At 42.9% G+C, this 21568-nt stretch overlaps 1 protein-coding gene across 7 annotated transcripts; it reads left to right on the top strand.

Moving 5' to 3' along the window:
• The first annotated feature begins 1934 nt into the window (after nucleotides 1-1934).
• On the top strand, nucleotides 1935-21543 carry LOC106583515 (zinc finger CCCH domain-containing protein 11A). Of its 7 annotated transcripts, XM_014167792.3 has the most exons (17): nucleotides 1939-2216; nucleotides 5133-5301; nucleotides 5899-6025; nucleotides 6163-6282; nucleotides 7347-7470; nucleotides 11566-11745; nucleotides 12174-12263; nucleotides 12818-12898; nucleotides 13104-13211; nucleotides 13751-13849; nucleotides 14159-14221; nucleotides 14642-15154; nucleotides 18025-18104; nucleotides 18218-18800; nucleotides 18888-19060; nucleotides 19178-19362; nucleotides 19494-21543. In XM_014167792.3, the coding sequence occupies exons 3-17, from the start codon at nucleotides 5972-5974 to the stop codon at nucleotides 19678-19680; spliced, it is 2640 nt and encodes an 879-aa protein (XP_014023267.2). In that variant the 5' UTR covers nucleotides 1939-2216; nucleotides 5133-5301; nucleotides 5899-5971; the 3' UTR covers nucleotides 19681-21543. The 7 variants fall into 7 exon arrangements, with proteins under 7 accessions (XP_082823741.1, XP_014023263.2, XP_014023269.2 ...); XM_082967615.1 differs by lacking the exons at nucleotides 5133-5301; nucleotides 5899-6025 and adding an exon at nucleotides 3290-4070 and having other exon boundaries at nucleotides 1935-2216; XM_014167788.3 differs by lacking the exons at nucleotides 5133-5301; nucleotides 5899-6025 and adding an exon at nucleotides 3824-4070 and having other exon boundaries at nucleotides 1935-3685.
• The last annotated feature ends 25 nt before the right edge of the window (nucleotides 21544-21568 follow it).

Below are 21568 nucleotides of genomic sequence, written 5' to 3'. Positions count from 1 at the left end.
CCGCCCCGAACTGCACACTGCGGTCAGGGGTACTTGGAAATAAGCACACTGCAGTCAGGGGTACTTGGAAATAAGCACACTTGACACTATTGAAGTGCAGATGTTTACTTTCTACACGAGTTGCTATTGTTCCGTTTCCTCCTAAGAACCGATTGTAGTGGTCAAATAAAAAGGTACACATTTTTAGAGCTGCCAACTCTCACGCATTGGCAGTGAAACAAGCATTTGACCCTCTTATCTCACGCATTGAAAATTGTTGGTTTAATTTTTCTAATTAGTCCAGTCAGCACGTTAACTATTCAACCCAAATCGTGTTGAAATTGGAGCATCTGTGCCTGCAATTTAACATCACAAGCGGAATCTCTATCATTGTCCTGTTTTGCCACAGCACTGTGAACCGCGGCACAATGAAGCACGTGATTAGCCTAGTTATATGAGGGATCAAGGAGATTGGATGCATATTTTAAAGAAACGCCCTTTAAGATTAGAGTGGAGCTGAATGGAGAGTGAGACCGTTCTCAGCTGTTTATAAAACGGTAAAAAAAGAGCAGCACGGTAGAGCTGTTTTATGTAAATATTGTCAACAAAATGAGGTTCCTGTTACTCCCGTCCATGAATCGATTGCAGATTGCAGCAATTTGACAGCATGTACTAATGTTGATTTAATCCACACTTACATTAGTACCATTGTTTTGGTGATTGGCATTTACACTCTGACAATGAAAAGGCAGCAGACAGGCCTACAGTATGTTTTAGCAGGGAAGTTTGGAAAGGTGACTTGATTTGTAATTATGAAAATCATTGGTGTTGGGGTAGATTTATGTTATCCTGTCTTCAGGAAATTATATTTTCTATTTACTTTATTTAGTCTGATCAGTGGAACAATTATCATTATTAACAATGGGCTAAAATATAGGGTTGTCAGCAAGAACACTGCTGTTATTCCCCAAACTTATTTTATTATCCCACTTCCCAATTTTGCCAGACTAATAACGTATTTGAAATCTGATATGCCTACTTGTCTTTGAAAATGAATGATATGAGGCTATGTATTTTTGCAGCCATTCATGGACAGTTTTGAATAAGTCATACAAATAAGTATAGGATACTAAATGCTCCACGAATCAAATACCATTTTTGACATTTTAGTATTGTGCACATGCTAGGCAGATATGGTAGAGGGACTCACAACTCATAAAGGCATCATATTTTGTCTATGTAGGCATAAACCACCTGAATATTGGTATTCATTCAATTTTTCTTGAAGGTTGGGTCATTTTGAGAAATACATTTTTATTAAAAGAATAACATCTGCAAACACCCAGTACTTGGGAAACATAGATCAGGGGTGGCCAACCCTCCTGGAGAGCAAGCAGGATTTTCTTCCAGACCTATTTCAAAGAGATAGTTCATCCAAATTACAAAATGCTTGTGTCCTCACCTTGCAAGCAGTCTATGGACAAGGAGACTGCAATCTATTATTTGCTTACCAACTGCCATCAACCATTAATATAAACATTTCCTGTACAGAGCCTTGGTGTAATGGTAAAACTCCCCTGCACATGTTGCATATAACTTTCAACCTGAGAACAGGGATCAATCCTGGCTTCCTACCTTCCAATTATTTCTAACATTTGCCACCTCCCTTCTCTTTTCATTACTGCCTGAATTGAGTGTCAAACCACCAAAAAATGTTTTACTAAATATTAGCATACTTTAAAATTTCATCCCCCCAAAAATCTCAAAGTCGTTGAATTGTGAGTATTCATTTAATGTTCAAAGCATGCTGAATACACCTGACCTGTGGTTGTAGTTGTTTTATTCACTACCCAGGTTATAGGCCTAAACCATGTCAAAATACGTAGAATTGCAGGAAATTAGCTTTAAAACTGTACAATTGTATTGGGGGTTGTGCCAATGGGCAATTAAATTCACATAGCAGGTGGCAAATCTCACTCCAAGTCTTCTTCAAAAATTGACAGCTCTGGAATTTTTTTGGCAATTGAGGGAAAATATAATTCTAAACATCACTCAAATCAGAAGAGGCTCAGTGAATGTTAGTTTCAATTCATTTGTTTTGTCCTTGCGCTAGTGTTCCAGCCCAGCCAGCGTTCTTTTGGCCGTGTTTCAGACTTGCGCAGCCAGGAGGAACCCGACGCTGGTGGACGTGTTTCTCTCTTGTAGTGGAACATATTTTCTCATTTTTAGTATTACTGGTAACTAATTCGCTTTATTCAGTAATGTTTTTGTGATTGCATTTGTATGTAAGGGAAAATCGTTAACTGGAAGTGAGGTGTAAAACGTCTGGACGAGGCTCGCTTACTATAGTAACAGCCAGAGAGCAAGCTAGCTGACGTTAGCAGCCAGGCCAGTTTGGCCAGGCCTCGGAAATGTAACGTTAGTTGCTTGCATCGACGCCCTTTAACCATATTCTAAAGCTAGCTAGCTGTAACATTAAATTACAAACTAACGTTAGATAATAAAGAAAAATGACCACCCAGTTCATCTAACATTAACTAGCTAATAACCAAACGATGACACAGTAACGGTAACCAGCTAGGGCTAACTAACTATTTGCAATACAAAAGCTATTGTTTTCAAGAAAAAAATTCTTAGCTAGTCAGGTAACTTGGCGTTGGCGTATTGTGTCTAGCTAACGGCATCTTAGTTAAGTTATTTTCATGTGGGGCTAGATACAGTTCATACAGTAACGTTAGCTAATTATTTATACATGCTAGTCCTGTTTTAGTAACCTGTGGTATTGTCATTTGGAACATTATTTTAATTTAGTTTAAATCATACATGTTGTGGAGTAAAAATGGTAAACTAAATGTTCCAATGAGTTTTGTTTTTTCAGTAACTAGCACGCACTGAAGATGAAAATCGTATTCGCTCAATAATTCTAGTAGCTAATTCGTCTGTCTACACTGAACAAAAATATAAACAACATGTAAAGTGTTGGTCCCATGGTTCATGAGCTGAAATAAAATATCACAGAAATCAACCATACAAATGTGTTTACGTCCCTGTTAGTGAGCATTGTACCTTTGGCAAGATACGCCACGCCACACCTCAGGTGGATGGACTATCAAGAAGATCATTAAACAGCATGATCATTACACAGGCCACTCTAAAATGTGCAGTTTTGTCACAAAACAAAATGACACAGATGTCAAGTTTTGAGGGAGCGTGCAATTGGCATGCTGACTGCAGGAAAGTTCCCCAGGGCTGTTGCTAGATAATTTTATGTTAATTTCTCTACCATAAGCCAACTCCAACGTTGTTTTAGGGAATTTGGCAGTACGTCCAACTGCCCTCGCAACTGCAGACCACTTGTAACCATACCAGCACGGGACCTCCACATCCGGCTTCTTCACCAACAGGATCGTCTGAGACCAGCCACCCGGACAGCTGATTTCTACACAAACTGTCAGAAACGTTCTCAGGGAAGCTCATCCGCATGCTCGTCGTCCTCACCAGGGTCTTAACCTGACTACAGTTCAGTGTTGTAACCGACTTCAGTAGGCAAATGATCATGTCCACTGGCACGCTGGAGAGGTGTGCTCTTCACGGATGAATCCTGGTTTCACCTGTACCGGGCAGATGGCAGACAGTATGGTGTCGTGTAGGCGAGCGGTTTCCTGACGTCAACGTGAACAGAGTGCCCCGTGGTGGTGGGGTTACGGTATGGGCAGGCATAAGCTACAGACAACGAACAAAATTACATTTTATTGATGGCAATTTGAATGCACAGAGATATCTTGACAAGATCCTGAGGCCCATTGTCGTGCCATTTATCCACCGCCATCACCTTATGTTTCAGAATGATAATGCACGGCCCCATGTCGCAAGGATATGTACACAATTCCTTGAAGCTGAAAATGACCCAGTTCTTTGATGGCCTGCATACTTACAAGACTTGTCACCCGTTGAGCATGTTTGGGATGCTCTGGATTGACGTGTACGACAGCGTGTTCCAGTTCTTGCCAATATCCAGCAACTTCGCACAGCCATTGAAGAGAAGTGGGACAACATTCCACAATCCACAGCCAGACCAACTCCATGCGAAGGTGATTTGTTGCACTGCACGAGGCAAATGGTGGTCACACCAGATATTTACTGTTTTTCTGATCCACGCCGCCATAGCTGTGGAAAGTAGGGGTGCTGAGGGTGCTGCAGCACCATCTGGAAAATCGGAGGATTTTTTTGTTCTTCTACTAGTCCTGTATTAGTGGACGGATATAACTGTCTGTAAGAAAATAAATGTTCTGATTTCCTTATATTAACGGTAACTTGTAAAATAGTTGCATGTTACATTTATTTTTGTTCAGTGTAATTTATTTAGTGTTTTATATTTGTATGTTTTAATCTGGGATGCTGTATTAAGCTGTTTAGCGGCTTACATGATTTGAAATGCCTGTCCCTGATGTTGTGGGGGCCTCTGGACAGATGTCAAATGACGCACAATATGCAGTTTCACATTTATAATTCCAAATTAAATACATTAAATGTGAAGGAATAGGATGATATCCAAACGTATCGAGTAGTATGCGCTGATTTAGCTCCCAATAATGGATTATACAATACTCAGTTGTGTAGTTAGTCCTTTATGATATAATACAGTTTGACCTATGCTCTATCACATGCTATTGTGGATGGTGTTGGCACATCCTTGTTATGTTCTACATTTTCTCTCGTTACACTTGGGTGAGAAACTGCAGTTCTGTTATGACTGTTTGTAAGTCTCTGTCCTGTACTCAAACCAGTTTCTTTTCAGTTTTCCAGGGGAGTGTTTGTTTTATTTAAATCTAGGTTAAGAAGCATCTTCTTGTCCATTCCTTTAGCTCTTTGGATGGGGAATAAGAGTTTATTATAAAGAAAAGTAGATTTACTGAAGATTTCATGCAACAACTAAAAAAGCCACTCATTGTCGCCTGCTGGAATCCCTAGAAGTCCCATCCCACCTATATTTTTTGACATCATCCTTTATGAAGCTGACAAAAAAAAGAAATTCTCTCAAAGCCTCTATACTTTCTCCTGCTAGTCTTTTTGGATGATTTGCTGGGAGTGCAATCCCTCACTTCTCTCACATTATTCCCCCCATTCTTGCACCATCCATCTGTAATGCTTAGCAGTCTGGCTGGAAAGAGTCAGAAGGAAGGTCGTAGGACGACAAGTGTCTCTGGACCTCCCCTTTCCTTCTTATCTCACGGATCGAGTGTTCCTTCAGGACCATGATAGTCACGGAGACACCCTATTAGAAGTGCTTGAGGAAGGGAGGAATCTTCTCAGCCACGCCAGGTGAATTTAGCCGAACAAACCTGAAGCAGAGTCTAATTTCTCTGCAACTTATACTCAGTCACATTCCTTTCGTGGACATATGTCACAATGGACCACAAAGGAATTCTAATTCTTTAGAATTAAACTCTGTAGAGTTATGTTCAGTTCCTCCAGGATTCAGCGATTCTGTTATCACAATCTTTTGCAAAATCACCAATACCCCACATTATGCGAGGGCTTGCAAATATCACTGCACTATTTCTCCATAAGACAGTCAAATCATAGCAATATTATTGCATAAAACTGACCCATTACCGCAGTACAAAGAAGGTTCGCAATTTCAACCAATCACCACACATTTACTGCATATTATGGTTCAATAAAGCCACACGTCAACAAACTTTTTCCCTTGTCAGTGCAGTTGTGACATTTGACAATCATTGCATATTGCTATGCAAAATGTCAGAATTTCCACAGCAAAATCAAGCATTTTTACCTGCAAATATAACAAAAAATCCCTGCAAAATCCTGGAGGGACTGTCTGTTGCCGCCACAGTGAAGCAATCAAATCCACTCTTGCCAGAGAAATGACCATGGCTCCTGTTTCACTGTTGCCAGCCCAGGGAGAGTCCTGTTGGCCCTGAAGAGAACACCCCTGACCCGGAAGTGAATCCAGTCCACCAGCCTGAACATGACTAACCATGGAGATGACTGCTATTTCTTCTACTACTCCAACTGTGCTAAAGTAGGAGTCATAACAAAAACGGCATCGGGCACTGTAGCATTTTTTTTTTTGGGGGGGGGGGGGGGGGGTAAATGACAGTAAATGCAGCTCAGATGTGTAAGTATTGAAATGGTTGTGGTTTGTATTTCCTGGTGCAGGGTGATCGCTGCCCCTTCAGACACTGTGATGCCGCCAAGGGCAGTGAGGTTGTCTGCAGCCTGTGGCAGGAGAGCCGCTGCTTCCGACAGGTCTGCAAGTTCCGCCACATGGAGATTAAGGTAAGGATAGATCTCCTCGCTCTGTGTGTGTGTGTGTTTAGACCATCTTTGCCTGAGGTTTGTCACACAAACAAAAAAAGTATATCAGGAATATCCCCTTGAGGTTTGGGCGGTATCCAGATTTTCATTCCATTTCTGTACCATACCTGGGTATGTGCACATGGGGTGCTATTTAAAAAAAAAACTCACAAAACAGTTTAGGAAACTGGGATCTTGTTCCAGAAGGGGATCGAATGTCTCTGCTGTAACCAAGAAGCTTGATCTTAACTTGCTAGCTAAGTGGCTAGATGTCAACAAACCAAATTTATAGCTGGAGTCCTGAGCTGGATATCATTTTTCACATCTTAGTTATACTTAGCTTAGGTTTTGGAGGGGGCTGCTTCTAACTTTTTTTTTAAAAACAGTATTGAAAAATCATACTGTTGGTATTTATAATACCCCGGTATAAAGTAGGGATGTGACAAATTAACATTTTCTTATCGTTTAAACTGCCATTTTTTTTGTTAAAACACAAAAAAATCCTGAAATTCCAGGTCAATTCACAATGCAGAAAAATTGTCCTATTATGTATGTATGACCTCTAGGGGTCGGGCAATGAAGTTCTATCTACTGCGACCCTTTACAGACAGAACACAGTTATAGTAACAGGTTGATGATAACTTTTCAGACAATTAAAAAAAGAATGTGCCGCATCCGCTGGCTCAAAGATACTGTAACCCGGTGACAAATCGGTCCCATGAGTAGCCTAAGCTAAGATATTCTACATGCAACAGACCGAAGACACATTTGTCATTAGCGAAGAGAAAGAGCAGGCCGGCCAGTGCGAGGGAGAGAGAGGAGGGACAGGCAGAACCGTGCGCATATCTCTTGGAAATCTGCGTCTCGCAATGTCTTAATTTTCTTGCATGCCTCGCAAATGTAGCCAGGTTAAGGATTCCAACTTAATTTAACGTTTAATAACAAAAACTAAAATAATAAAATATTGACTAAAAATACTAGTATGTTGCAAGGCATGCTACTACGTCTTCTGACATGCCCCCTCTCTACCTCTTCCTCTCATACAGAAAAACAGGAAGGAGATGGCGTGTTACTGGGAGAACCAGCCTGCTGGCTGCCAGAAGCCTCACTGTGCGTTCCACCATGAGAAACCACACTTCATAGACGGCCAATACGTACCGCCTAACAAAAGTGAGTAGACTCTGGCCCAGCCACTGTTAACTTGCTGATCTTCATCTCCTCAGCATCGTGACAGAATTTTCACTTGACATGATATTGTGTATCAGCAGATATACACTGAACAAAAATATAAATGCAACATTTCATGAGCTGAAATAAAAGATCCCAGAAATTTTCCATATGCCAAAAAAAGTATTTCTCTCAATTTGTGAACAAATCTGTTACATCCCTGTTAGTGAGCATTTCTCCTTTGCTAAGATATGCCACACCTGTTAGGTGGATGGATTATCAAGAATCTGATTAAAGAGCATTATCATTACACAGGTGCACCTTGTGTTGGACTATAAAAGTCCACAAAAATGTGCAGTTTTGTCACACAACACAATGCCACAGATGTCTCAAGTTTTGAGGGAGCATGCAATTGGCATGCTGACTGCAGGAAAGTCCACCAGAGCTGTTGCCAGAATTGAATGTTCATTTCTCTACCATGAGCCACCTCCAACGTTGTTTCAGAGAATTTGTCAGTACGTCCAACCGGCCTCACAACCGGAGACCACATGTATGACCACGTGTATTATCTCTGTGATGAGATCCTGAGGCCCATTGTGCCAATTGTCCGCCGCCATGACCTCATGTTTCAGCATGATAATGCACGGTCTCATGTCACAAGAATTTGTACCCAATTCCTTGAAGCTTAAAAAGTCCCAGTTCTTCCATGGCCTGCATACTCACAAGACATGTCACCTATTGAGCATGTTTGGAATGCTCTGTATCGACGTGTAAGACAGCGTGTTCCAGTTCCCGCCAATATCCAGAAACTTCGCACAGCCATTGAATAGGAGTGGGACAACATTCCACAGGCCACATTCAACAGCCTCATGAACTCTATGTGAAGGAGATGTGTCACTTTGCATGAGGCAAATGGTGGTCACACCAGATACTTACTGGTTTTCTGATCCACGCTGCCATAGCTGTGGGAGGTAGGGGTGCTGAGGGTGCTGCAGCGCCATCTGAAAAATCAAAAAATAATGTATTATTATTTTTTTTTTTTTTTAAAGGTATGTGTGACCAACAGATGCATATCTGTATTCCCAGTGATGAGAAATACATATATTAGGGCCTAATGAATTTATTTCAATTGACTGATTTCCTTAAATGAACTGTAACTCAGTAAAATCTTTGAAATTGTTGCATGATATATTTTTGTTCTGTGTGTGGTGTGTGTGGTGTGTGTGTGTGTGTGTGTGTGTGTGGGGGGGGGGGGGGGGGGATATGTGTATATATATATATATATACACAGTGTGGGGGGGGGGAAGTATTTGATCCCCTGCTGATTTTGTACATTTGCCAACTGACAAAGAAAGGATCAGTCTATAATTTTAATGGTAGATTTATTTGAACTGTGAGAGACAGAATAACAACAAAAATATCCAGAAAAATGCATGTCAGAAATGTTATAAATTGAAATCCTGCAGCGCCCGCAAGGTCCCCCTGCTCAAGAATACATATACATGCCCGTCTGAAGTTTGCCAATGAACATCTGAATGATTCAGAGGACAACTGGTGAAAGTGTTGTGGTCAGATGAGACCAAAATGGAGCTCTTTGACATCAACTCAACTCGCTGTGTTTGGAGGAGGTGGAATGCTGCCTATGATCCCAAGAACACCATCTCCACCGTCAAACATGGAGGTGGAAACATTATGCTTTGGGGGTGTTTTTCTGCTAAGGGGACAGGACAACTTCACCGCATCAAAGGGACGATGGACGGGGCCGTGTACCGTCAAATCTTGGGTGAGAACCTCCTTCCCTCAGCCAGGGCATTGAAAATGGGTCGCGGATGGGTATTCCAGCATGACAATGACCCAAAACACACGGCCAAGGCAACAAAGGAGTGGCTCAAGAAGAAGCACATTAAGGTCCTGGAGTGGCCTAGCCAGTCTCCAGACCTTAATCCCATAGAAAATTTGTGGAGGGAGCTGAAGGTTCGAGTTGCCAAACGTCAGCCTCGAAACCTTAATGACTTGGAGAAGATCTGCAAAGAGGAGTGGGACAAAATCCCTCCTGAGATGTGTGCAAACCTGGTGGCCAACTACAAGAAACGTCTGACCTCTGTGATTGCCAACAAGGGTTTTGCCACCAAGTACTAAGTCATGTTTTGCGGAGGGGTCAAATACTTATTTCCCTCATTAAAATGCAAATCATTTTATAACATTTTTGACATGCATTTTTCTGGATTTTTTGTTGTTATTATTCTGTCTCCCACTGTTCAAATAAACCTACTATTAAAATTATAGACTGATAATTTCTTTGTAAGTGGGCAAACGTACAAAATCAGCAGGGGAACAAATACTTTCTTCCCCCACTGTGTGTGTGTGATATACACTGCTCAAAAAAATAAAGGGAACACTTAAACAACACAATGTAACTCCAAGTCAATCACACTTCTGTGAAATCAAACTGTCCACTTAGGAAGCAACACTGATTGACAATACATTTCACATGCTGTTGTGCAAATGGAATAGACAACAGGTGGAAATTATAAGCAATTAGCAAGACACCCCCAATAAAGGAGTGGTTCTGCAGGTGGGGACCACAGACCACTTCTTAGTTCCTATGCTTCCTGGCTGATGTTTTGGTCACTTTTGAATGCTGGTCACTTTTGAATTTCACTCTAGTGGTAGCATGAGACGGAGTCTACAACCAACACAAGTGGCTCAGGTAGTGCAGCTCATCCAGGATGGCACATCAATGCGAGCTGTGGCAAGAAGGTTTGCTGTGTCTGTCAGCGTAGTGTCCAGAGCATGGAGGCGCTACCAGGAGACAGGCCAGTACATCAGGAGACGTGGAGGAGGCCATAGGAGGGCAACAACCCAGCAGCAGGACCGCTACCTCCGCCTTTGTGCAAGGAGGAGCAGGAGGAGCACTGCCAGAGCCCTGCAAAATGACCTCCAGCAGGCCACAAAAGTGCATGTGTCTGCTCAAACGGTCATAAAACAGACTCCATGAGGGTGGTATGAGGGCCCGACGTCCACAGGTGGGGGTTGTGCTTACAGCCCAACACCGTGCAGGACGTTTGGCATTTGCCAGAGAACACCAAGATTGGCAAATTCGCCGCTGGCGCCCTGTGCTCTTCACAGATGAAAGCAGGTTCACACTGAGCATGTGACAGACGTGACAGAGTCTGGAGACGCCGTGGAGAACGTTCTGCTGCCTGCAACATCCTCCAGCATGACCAGTTTGGCGGTGGGTCAGTCATGGTGTGGGGTGGCATTTCTTTGGGGGGCCGCACAGCCCTCCATGTGCTCGCCAGAGGTAGCCTGACTGCCATTAGGTACCGAGATGAGATCCTCAGACCCCTTGTGAGACCATATGCTGGTGCGGTTGGCCCTGGGTTCCTCCTAATGCAAGACAATGCTAGACCTCATGTGGCTGGAGTGTGTCAGCAGTTCCTGCAAGAGGAAGGCATTGATGCTATGGACTGGGCCGCCCGTTCCCCAGACCTGAATCCAATTGAGCACATCTGGGACATCATGTCTCGCTCCATCCACCAATGCTACGTTGCACCACAGACTGTCCAGGAGTTGGCGGATGCTTTAGTCCAGGTCTGGGAGGAGATCCCTCAGGAGACCATCTGCCACCTCATCAGGAGCATGCCCAGGCATTGTAGGGAGGTCATACAGGCACGTGGAGGCCACACACACTACTGAGCCTCATTTTGACTTGTTTTAAGGACATTACATCAAAGTTGGATCAGCCTGTAGTGTGGTTTTACACTTTAATTTTGAGTGTGACTCCAAATCCAGACCTCCATGGGTTGATAAATTGGATTTCCATTGATTATTTTTGTGTGATTTTGTTGTCAGTACATTCAACTATGTAAAGAAAAAAGTATTTAATAAGATTATTTCATTCAGGATGTGTTATTTTAGTGTTCCCTTTATTTTTTTTAGCTGTTTGTATGCATGTGTATGTGTGTGTTTATGTATATATATATAAATTCAGGACTGAGATGAATAGCATATTTGGGCTCACTTATGAACAAACCTATTTTTTATCAGAACCAGAGTTTGTCAATAGTTTCTGAACTGGATGGTTTTGTCACTTAGGTTTCGCCCTGAAAGAGGAAGAGGAGCCTCATGAGGATCCTTTGCCTCCTGTCTCTGCCCCGATCCCAGTCAACCCCCAGCTCCGTGGGGTCATTAAGGCGGAGACACAGGAGAACGTTCCCAGCCCGACCCACCCGCCTGTGGTCATCAATCCGGCAGATGATGATGAGGATGAAGATGGTGAGAAACACACTGTTCTTACATCTTAACTAGGACAATTACATTTGTGTAGTGTATTTACGTCAAGTTTATTTCAAGTGCAATTTACAAAGGTCACAACACAGTTAACATAACTAAAAAGTTAGACTAAAATATAGAAAGGCAATATAAACAACAATTAAGGAGCAAATAGTCCATAGGACAAGAAGGAGTAGGGCAGTGGAAAGAAACACAGTGGAAAGATACACAATGCAGAGACAGAATGGAGCTCTTAAAGGGGCAGTAGCGCAGAGACACATGGAGCAGACCGTCAAGGTGATTAAAGTTTTAGGTGTAAATTATATTTGAAGGTGGAGATGGTTAGGAAATACAGTACTTTTGTTTGAGATTAAATTTGTGAACTACCATTTGACTAAGGGAGGTTCCTGTGTGTGTGTGTACCTACGCAGATCAGTTCTCAGAGGGGGAGGACAGCAGGTACGGCTCAGACGGATCCAGAGTGGTCTCTCCCAGGAAGATGGCCGTGGCCTCCAACTCCGGTATGAGGAGGACAAAGAAATAGAACAGATGAACATCCAACGCAATGCCTGTTTTTTAAAGCGTCAATCAGCAGTTGAATCAATAACAAAGCGTATTTTCCCCCCACCGTTTCATTTAAAAGCTGAGTGATGGGGCTGGAGAAATGTAACCACTCTTAAATTCAGATAGAGCTATGGATGTTTTACCCATGGTTTGAGACTATACAGTATTGGTTTACGTTTACTTTTACAAACATTGGCGTAAAACAAGATAATATTTTAGGTTCTGATGGGGTACAACAGTTGAACTAAGGTCATTGGCATTTATGTTATTCTTCAAGAATAACATCAATATAATTGAATGCCTCCGTGACAACAGGGATATATTTCAAAGGTCTTGTATTTGAAAGAACAATCCTCTTAAAGCTTTGCCCATTCAAGGCTGTGTGTGTCTCAAGTGGCCATTACAGAGGGGTAGAGAAAGACCCTCTTTTAAAACCTTGGTCAGGGGACGTCATTGTCTTTGACCCCTTTGACTCTCTGTGATTGGCTAACTATTTTTTGGGGGGACACAGATGACTCGCTCAACTTTGGTGTCAGAACCTTGGAGGAGATCAGACTGAGGAAAGCCCTGAAAGCCAGTATGAGGATAGCTGGTGAGTTCATCCTTCCTCTCTCCTCCCCAATGCATCGACCATTGCCTTTTGTATCGTCGTCAATATTAGAAAACTGTCATTTCAGAAACTATTGACAAACTCTGGTTGTGATAAAAAAAATTGGTTTGTTCATAAGTGAGCACTTATCTTTTCTCCTACTGTTAGTGATATGGTGTGAGTTTTATCAACTGTCCTTGTCTCTCAGGTTATCCAGTTCCTGGCCAGGGCTCAGACCAGAGAAACAACGGCATGAGCAGCGAGAAGGAGAACATGAAATCCTTTATCCGTCCATCTCTCTTCACAGCTAAGGATGGTAAGAATCATTGAACACTGATCTAGCTGAGCCCCCATTGTGTATGCATTGATTAACAAGATGAGATGTTTTCCCAGTTTGAATATTGTTGAAGTGAATCCCACAAGTGCATATGAACACACACTTGCTACATGTCATGTACATGTACATGTAATTTGTAACATATGCATGCTGCCCCCTCAGACACTGTGGTGTTTGGTGAAGAGACTGGGAGACAACTTTGTGGACAGGCTCAGGAAGAGAATAGTCAAAGGAGACTTCTGGAAACTCCAATGTCTTGTATTGTCGTAGTTAAAGAATCACTCGGAGTAATGTTTGCACTCTTTCCTATCTGAGAATCACTAATCATTACATTTGTCATTTAGCAGATGTTCTTACTCAGAGCAACTTACAGTAGTGAGCGTATACATGTACAACGCTGACAGTCCATGTAGCTACACAACTGTACAATCATGAGCTACAAAATCACACTGGGCGTTATTAGTTGTGCTACCACCAACACCTTAAACTTCCATGACCATTAACCTCTGACCTTTTAGAAGTTCCTGCCGAGGGTGACATCCCAATGAACCGCCGTCTGGCCGAGCGCCTCGGAAGGAACATGGAGGAGGATGAAATGGACCTGCCGCCTCGGAAAGGTGAGCGAAGGGAAACTTTAATATATCCACAGTGGATTGAAATACCTCAGACTATATAGGAATACTAGTTCTTAAGTGTATGTAATTGAACTGGTATATTTAGCCTTTGTTCTTGATGTTATATGTTGTGTCGATGGGCTTGAACTAAATATTCCTTAAATACTTGGGTCGTGTTCATTAGGGCACGCAACAAAGAACATGTAAAAAATGTTTGGCAATGGGGGAAAAAAATTGGTTTCTTATGGGTAGTCTGTCCTCCGTGCCTAATTTGGACTGGTTTTCATGTTATTTTCATCTCCAAACCCTTAGCTGTGAAACCTGTCAGGGACAGACTGGGATTACCTGTTGAACCCATTGCTGCATCTGAATCAGGTATTAATTAACTCACCTCTCACAATTAACAAGTATCTCTTGATACTTGTTAATTGGTTCCTCTCTAGGTTTCTTCCTCGGTTCTGGCCTTTCTAGGGAGTTTTTCCTAGCCACCGTGCTTCTACACCTGCATTGCTTGCTGTTTGGTGTTTTAGGCTGGGTTTCTGTACAGCACCTTGTGACATCAGCTGATGTAAGAAGGGCTTCATAAATAAATTTGATTTATGAATTGAAATGTCTCAAAATTGCTTAGTCATTCTATTGATGTGATTTTAATATTTTCATTATTTAGTTACTTCGTATATTCTTCTGTAAAGAGCTTTGGGTAGCTAATACAATATTTAAACGGTTTAGCAGTATCAATCTGAAGTATACAGCTATTCTCCTTTTGTCAATGTTGATAACTAACCTCTCCCTCAGCTGAGAGCAACAGCAAGACTACAGCGTCTGAAGTAATCCGCATCAAAACCCTGGAGGAGATTAGGCATGAAAAGTTAGCCAAGACTCAGGGTCAAGGGGACGACCATCGTCCTTCAGTCCCTGATACCACCGCTTCCAAGGCCTCAAAGAGAAGTGCCGCTGTCAAATCTGCAGCTGGTCTTCATGTGAAGACCTTTTCTGAGATCCTCCACGCCAAGAGGAAGCTGGAGGAAGACCAGGGGCCCAGCCTCAGGAAGACCAAGCTGCTGGCTGTGGAAGCAGCTTTGGGTAACTCCCAGAGACCCCCAGAGCCAGCCATGCCCATGCGGGTGGTCCCTCCTGGGGGAAGAGTTAAGGTGAAGACCCTGGAGGAAATCCGCAGGGAGAAGGCAGCCAGGATGCAGGCCTTGGGACAGGAGGCGTCTAACGGGAAAATCCCAGGCTCTGCCCTGGCCTCCAAAGAGGAAGGTGCCAAGAAGTCCTGCATACTGCGTATCAACAAACCAGCTTCTGGTAAGTATATATATTTTTAGTGATGCACTGATATGCCATTTTTGGACGATACCAATATCCAATATTTTCCTTGCAAAAAAAACTATACCGATAACCAATATTTAAAATGTTTGCGGCCTTTTAAGCATTCTAGTACAGTTAAATAGTTAACACACACAGACGCAGCGGTCTAAGGCACTGCATCTCAGTGCAAGAGGCATCACTACAGTCCCTGGTTCGAATCCAGGCTGTTTCACATCCGGCCATGATTGGGAGTCCCATAGGGCACAATTTGCCCAGCGTCGTCCGGGTTTGGACGGGGTAGGCCGTCATTGTAAATAAGAATTTGTTCTTAACTGACTTGTTAAATAAAGGTTATACACACAGTCACCACACTGACCAAAAAGTTATTTTGTTGGCATTTACGTATATCCCCATTACCAGTAAAACATAATCAAAACCTGTTTCTTTCACTTACTTGCTGTGCTGTTTTGTTGTTCATTTGTTCAGTCATTTCATTCTTGACCAGGATTTCTATGGAAAGCCGTTTGGGTCTTTGCGTGTCAAATAACACAATTTGACATGTCAAATAAGCTTGTTGACCAATCAGGACCTGAATATGACTGCCTGTCAGATAATAATTTAATGCGTTCATAAATGTTTTACGTAGTTATTACACAATGATTACACTATCACTCGTATTTCATATGTCACAACGATTCATTGACATGTATGCTATGATGCTGGTAAGTTGTCTTGCACACCTACAGTGCTGGTCATTAAAAAAAAAGAAGCTAGCTAGCTCATGGACGCAAACAATGTTCTTCCCCAAAAACATAGCAAAACAACTGCTTCAGTAGCTATAGTTAGCTAGCTATCTATATAGCTAGGTGTGATCTAAAATAACCCTAATTTATAAGACAGTTCTTATTTGATTAATGGTGGTCGGACCCATCTATGTGAAGCTAGCCACACTAAGAATTAGCCACAAGAGGACTTTGCAGTTAGCCTTCAATAAAAGTATGTAATTGACAGCGAATTATGCCATAATTGAATAGATCATGCTAAATGAGGTTGGAATGTTATATAAATCAACAAAAGACAATTATTTGTTAATTTGACATCTGTTAATCACACTGGATGTATTGCACTTATTTCATTGTACAGCCTTTCCTATGGGTTGTGGATCAATGACATGGGGTATCAGTCTACTCAGTGACACCCAGAGAACATTAGCGTCATATTTCTTATTGCGGGACTCTGAAACAACTGTGAATTGACCCACATTTATTGTCAACCTGTGTGTATTGAACACTATTCCCGGGGGAAAACAATACTGCGTGGATGTTTTGGAGTCTGATAACTCTGAGGAGGATGTTAGGAAAAAATTGCTTGGGTATTGAGTAGACTGTTAGCCCATTTCATTGATCCCCAATCCTTAGGTAAAGCTGTACAGTGCAATATGAATGTCAATACACACAGTAGGCTGACTGGGGGGGGGTGATTTCAAAAGGTCACAGTCCCACGATAAGAGCTACAACGCTAATATTTGCGTAAACTCTTCACAGTTGTGTTCTGTGGGTGTCACCGAGTAGACTGATACCCCATTTCTTTGTTTCACATTCCAACCTTGTTTAACATTATCTAGTCTAAATATGACATGATTCCACCAATTGTAACCTTCTGCATCACTTTCAAAGAGGTACTTTTATTTTGAAGCCAAACCGCAAATTCCACTATTGTGCCTAAACCTTATTGTGGCTAGCTTCACAACACAACCCAGTCTGGTCCAGCCTCACTAGCCAGATAAAGCTAACTGGCTGCTTATAACTTTAGCTTTGGGAAACAGGGTTAAGTAGCTGGCTAGCTATTTATTTTCATGAACTGAAGTTCAATTTCAATAGGCGAACAACAAGTGGCAACCTAGCTAATACTTACAAGGATTCCTAAATCATTGCTAATAATGAAAATGACTGCAGTTTCTACTGGTCATTGTTTTCAGGCTGGATGTATTGGTGCTAGCTAGGTACCAAGCTAAAGCTAGCTAGCTATCTATCCCAGAAGTTGCGGTCGAACAAATAATGCTTTATTACCAACTTGGTATTGTAAACACATCGTTCGTGGCCGGTGTTTGCTTGTTTGCAGACTTTTTTGTACTGCTTTAAGTGCTACTGATGGTAGTGGTGGCACTTGGCTTGCACGTGCAAATTCAGAACACACAACATTCTATAATAGAACTGTGTTATTGTCAAATAATGTTATTTGACGTGCATCTTTTTTGACACGCAAAGACTCAAACGGCATTCCATAGTATGTCGTGAAGCTAACAGCAGTGACGCTATTACTGTGTAACTCCGGTAGGGCAACATCTGAAAAATAGCGCACTTGGTAGTGTGTACTGGTGCTCGACCAGTTGCGAAAGCCAACATCACCCATAACAGAACAGTTGATTGTCAAGGGCAATGAATTCCATTATCTTGGCGTTAATGGATTTCGCCGTTGAGTTGTCTTGCTGAAATGCTCTTAGTCTTTCAAATGGCTGCTCGACTTGTTGACTGCTCGATCCACACAGCACGCATTGTGGGCTAGGTTAGGAATGCTGCGTAGTGCCAAATTTTACGTGGCGTCATATACCTACGTTATTTTGGTATGCACGTCAGCTTTGACATCGGTTTTGCACATCGCCGTTAACTAGACATCGGGCCGCTACCGGCATCTTTAGCTAATATCGTCCGATTCCGATATGTTCACCGATCTATCGTGCATCCCAAATATTTTTGATTAGTGAATTATTTGTAGATTGATTCAGGAACCCTTTTCCAATTGCTCATAACAACCTCTAGCTGTAGTGTTATATATTATTCTAAGACATTATTTTGTTGTCCTTACAGCTGCCATTACTACCACCCAGAAGACATCCGAGGTGACCAAGAAGGAGAAGCCAGCTGAGCCTGCTGCTGTTGCTACTGAGGTAAGACTTCCATACCTTCTATCATGTGTGTCCTGTCTGAATACCTTAGATCCAAATATGTAGTCCTACTCTGAATCAGAGCGGTTAATAACTGAATATCTCTGTTCCTTTAGGCCACCCCTGCTAACGGTAGCAGCGTGAATGTGAAGACCTTTGAGGAGATCATGCATGAGAAGAGGCTTCGCAGGCAACGGCTGCAGGAGGAGCAGGCCTCGTCCACCAGCCACTCAGAGCAGGCCTCGTCCACCAGCCACTCAGAGCAGGCCTCGTCCACCAGCCACTCAGAGCAGGCCTCGTCCACCAGCCACTCAGAGGGCTTCGCCAAGGCTGAATCTACCCAGAAACAGGCCGGAGGCCCTGCCCCCCAGAGGGAGAAGAGGGTGTGGGTGAGCCCCTCTGCCGCCTCCTCACACCCCACCATCACCCTGGAGGCACCTGCCCAGGCTCCCAAGGCCCCCTCCCCTCTGCTCTGTGCCACCCTATCCCCCCAACAGGGGACTCCACTAAGGCAGGCCGAACCAGACTCCCCCTCCCTCAGCCCCAGGAGCTTCAGCACTGCCCCAGGCAAGAGGGAGAGAGGCTCCCCAGGAGGTTCCAGTCCCCCCAAGCAGGCTGCCTTAGCATCAGCTACCTCCCCTAGGACCTCTGTGGAAGAGGCTCCAGTTGAGAAGGCTGGGCAAGCTACTGAAGCTAAAGGTACGTGCCTGCAGAAAAAAGAAAATCCCCAAAGTTTATGCAAAGATCAACTCAAATATTAGTCTTACCTCCTGTGTGCTGTTTCAGTGAGGCCCAAGCTGAACGTGAGGCCTTCTGTGATAAAGCCGGCTGCCCAGGTAAAGCCAGGCCAGAAAAGGAGAGCAGCAGAAAGATCTGCTGTTGCTGCAGTCAAACCCCTCAACTGCACCTCCACAGCACAGGACGAGCCACCGCAGGAGCTGCCCTGCAAACTGAGAGAGGTAGGTCTCAAACCTCAAGCTCTCTCTGTGACAGGATTTCTTTGATGTTATGGAGATGTACTTTATAAAACCACTGTTATTATATACTGTGTTGATAACCTTGTGTGTTTTCTCCAGGTGTCCTTTCCCTCCTCCAGAATACAGGCCCAAATAAGTCCGATGGTTCCTAGGAGTCCTCCCACTATCCCGGGCCTGGGCCGCAGCTCCAGTCCCCTGAGAGAGGAGTTCCAGGTGGTCCCTGTCAAACAGCACAGCCCAGCCATCCCCACAGCAGCCCCAGATACCTACATAGTCCCACAAAGGTAACACTGGCAAACCGCGCTACGGTTACAACTCTCCTTTATACTGTCATATGGTTAAATCTAAAATAAACCCAAATTTCCATGGCTGAATGAGGTTAAATGAACTCTGCTCGTCTTGCTTTCCTCACCAGTTCTTTGGTGAAGACGCCCACCCAGCCCAAGACTCGGCGGTCCACTGTTAGCTCCTCCGCCATGGACGAATTTGACGAACTGATGATCGAGTTCACAGATGACCGTCTGGAAGACGACTTGGAGCTGGACCCCGGCAAGGGAGAGGACGACTACCTGCTGGAGCTGTCTGAGATGATTGACAGCTAGACTGGCCTACCTGCTAAACCAATCACGACCCCTGGCCGACCCTTGACCTTGGGTAACGCTTATGTTCATGTCACCTGATACCTTATACCCCGTTCACAACCCCTGACCGACCCTTGACCTTGAGTAACGCAAATATTCATGTAACCTGATACCCCATTCATGAGCCCTGACTGAGCCTTGACCTAGAGTAACTCCTACATTCATCACCACCAATAGAATTTCACCACCGGAACTAATCAAAAACCCTCAGTCAACCACCTGAACTAACACCAGTTGAACTTTAACCTACCAGACAAACTTGCAGGGCATCAATGTTACTGAAGATCCCCAACCACCTTCACCATCTCTCAGCCCATTTCATGATAGTAGACTGGTTGCTCGCGCAAACATGTCAGAGGGGACTTATGTTAATTAAAGAAAAAATAAAATGCATTGTATTTTACATTTTTAGATGGTATTGTTTTTACTCTTTACTATTTAATTCATGGTTACCTTTTTGTCCTGGGAAAATGATCCTTTATGTATTTTAATTTCTGTACCTTTTTGATTATTTGACACTAGTAGTGATATACTCGTCTAAGGGTTTTATTTTTTTTTGTCTTTCCTTTTTTTGTCCCGAAAGATAACATGGAAAAAGCTAACATTTTGTTGAATGACATACAAATATATTTTTCAAACATTCTCAGGAATTACCATCTTGCATTTTAAGGACGAGCTTGTGGTCTTAACCTGCCAGGCCTGTCACCCATGGGGCGGCAGGTAGCCTAGTGGTTAGAGCATTGGACTAGTAACCGAAAGGTTGCAAGATCGAATCCTGAGCTGACAAGGTAAAAATCTGTTGTTCTGCCCTTGAACAAGGCAGTTAACCCACTGTTCCTAGGCCGTCATTGAAAATAAGAATTTGTTCTTAACTGACTTGCCTAGTTAAATAAAGGTAAAAAAATAAAAATGTATCATTGTTTGTTGCATACACAGACTGAATCTGTGTATGCTTAGACTGCTTTAAATGGAAGAGCTACAATAACTAACTGTTGGCGGGTGGCTGCGGAATTCCAATCTTTAGCCTGCTCCTGCGTTTGCCTTGAGCTCATGTCTACTGTCAGACTGACGCTCCAAAAATCATGTACAAAGTTTTGTTCACCTAAAGTTCTGAACTGATAAAATGGTAAATGTAAAGTGGTTGTGGGAACTTTGAGTTAGCTATATTTGAGATGAACTAAATGAAAATATGGGTTGAAGTATGAAGTGAATGTTTACCCTCAAGTATTTGGACCTAAAAGTAAGATTTGTTTTTCAGTTTCGTATTACATAAGTTAACTTTGGAATTAGTCCCTTTTTAAATACAACTACCATCTTCCTCTAGCGTCGCCTACCTATTTTTCCCCCCCTTTTTTATTTGTATTGTACATTGATCAACACACCATTTTGGACAATGTTTTAAACCTACCCAATTATTTGACTGAACAATTCAACACAGTTGAATATGAAACATTACACACTGTTTAACATCCAGCCTGCTCTTTGTTCAACCTTTTGTTACAAATAGTGTTTTCTAGTCTTAAAATGTGAAAAAGCAGCTTCTCAGGGACTATGAATCTGCTGTATGACTTTGAACCTATTTGTAATGTTCATACACCATGTCTGAATTCAACTGACGCTTTCCACTTTCCTCTGCTAGCATGTGACAACTGGCCGGAGTACCAGTTGGTCCTGTCCCATGTCAACTGCGATCAGATATCTGCTGATCCGAGTTGGATGATGAGCCTGTTGGTTGTGTATCTGTACCTGCTTGAGCCTGTTCTGATGTAAATGTCTAAAGGGTGTTGTACATAATAAAAAGGCTTTCATGACAAGTTGCTATTCCCCAGTCTCGAGGACTTCTTTATTT

Source organism: Salmo salar, chromosome 22 (assembly GCF_965601325.2).
Source record: "Salmo salar chromosome 22, fSalSal1, whole genome shotgun sequence".
Lineage (NCBI taxonomy): Eukaryota > Metazoa > Chordata > Actinopteri > Salmoniformes > Salmonidae > Salmo > Salmo salar.
The sequence above is the reverse complement of the archived record's forward strand: the minus strand, read 5'-3'. Positions and strand labels throughout refer to the sequence as shown.

Coding starts and splice junctions, on each gene's coding strand:
- LOC106583515 (XM_082967615.1), top strand. CDS start 3,825: ATGATAATGCACGGCCCCATGTCGCAAGGATATGTACACAATTCCTTG. Junction 6,283..7,346: donor TCCGCCACATGGAGATTAAG/GTAAGGATAGAT, acceptor CCTCTCATACAG/AAAAACAGGAAGGAGATGGC. Junction 11,746..12,173: donor TGATGATGAGGATGAAGATG/GTGAGAAACACA, acceptor GTACCTACGCAG/ATCAGTTCTCAGAGGGGGAG.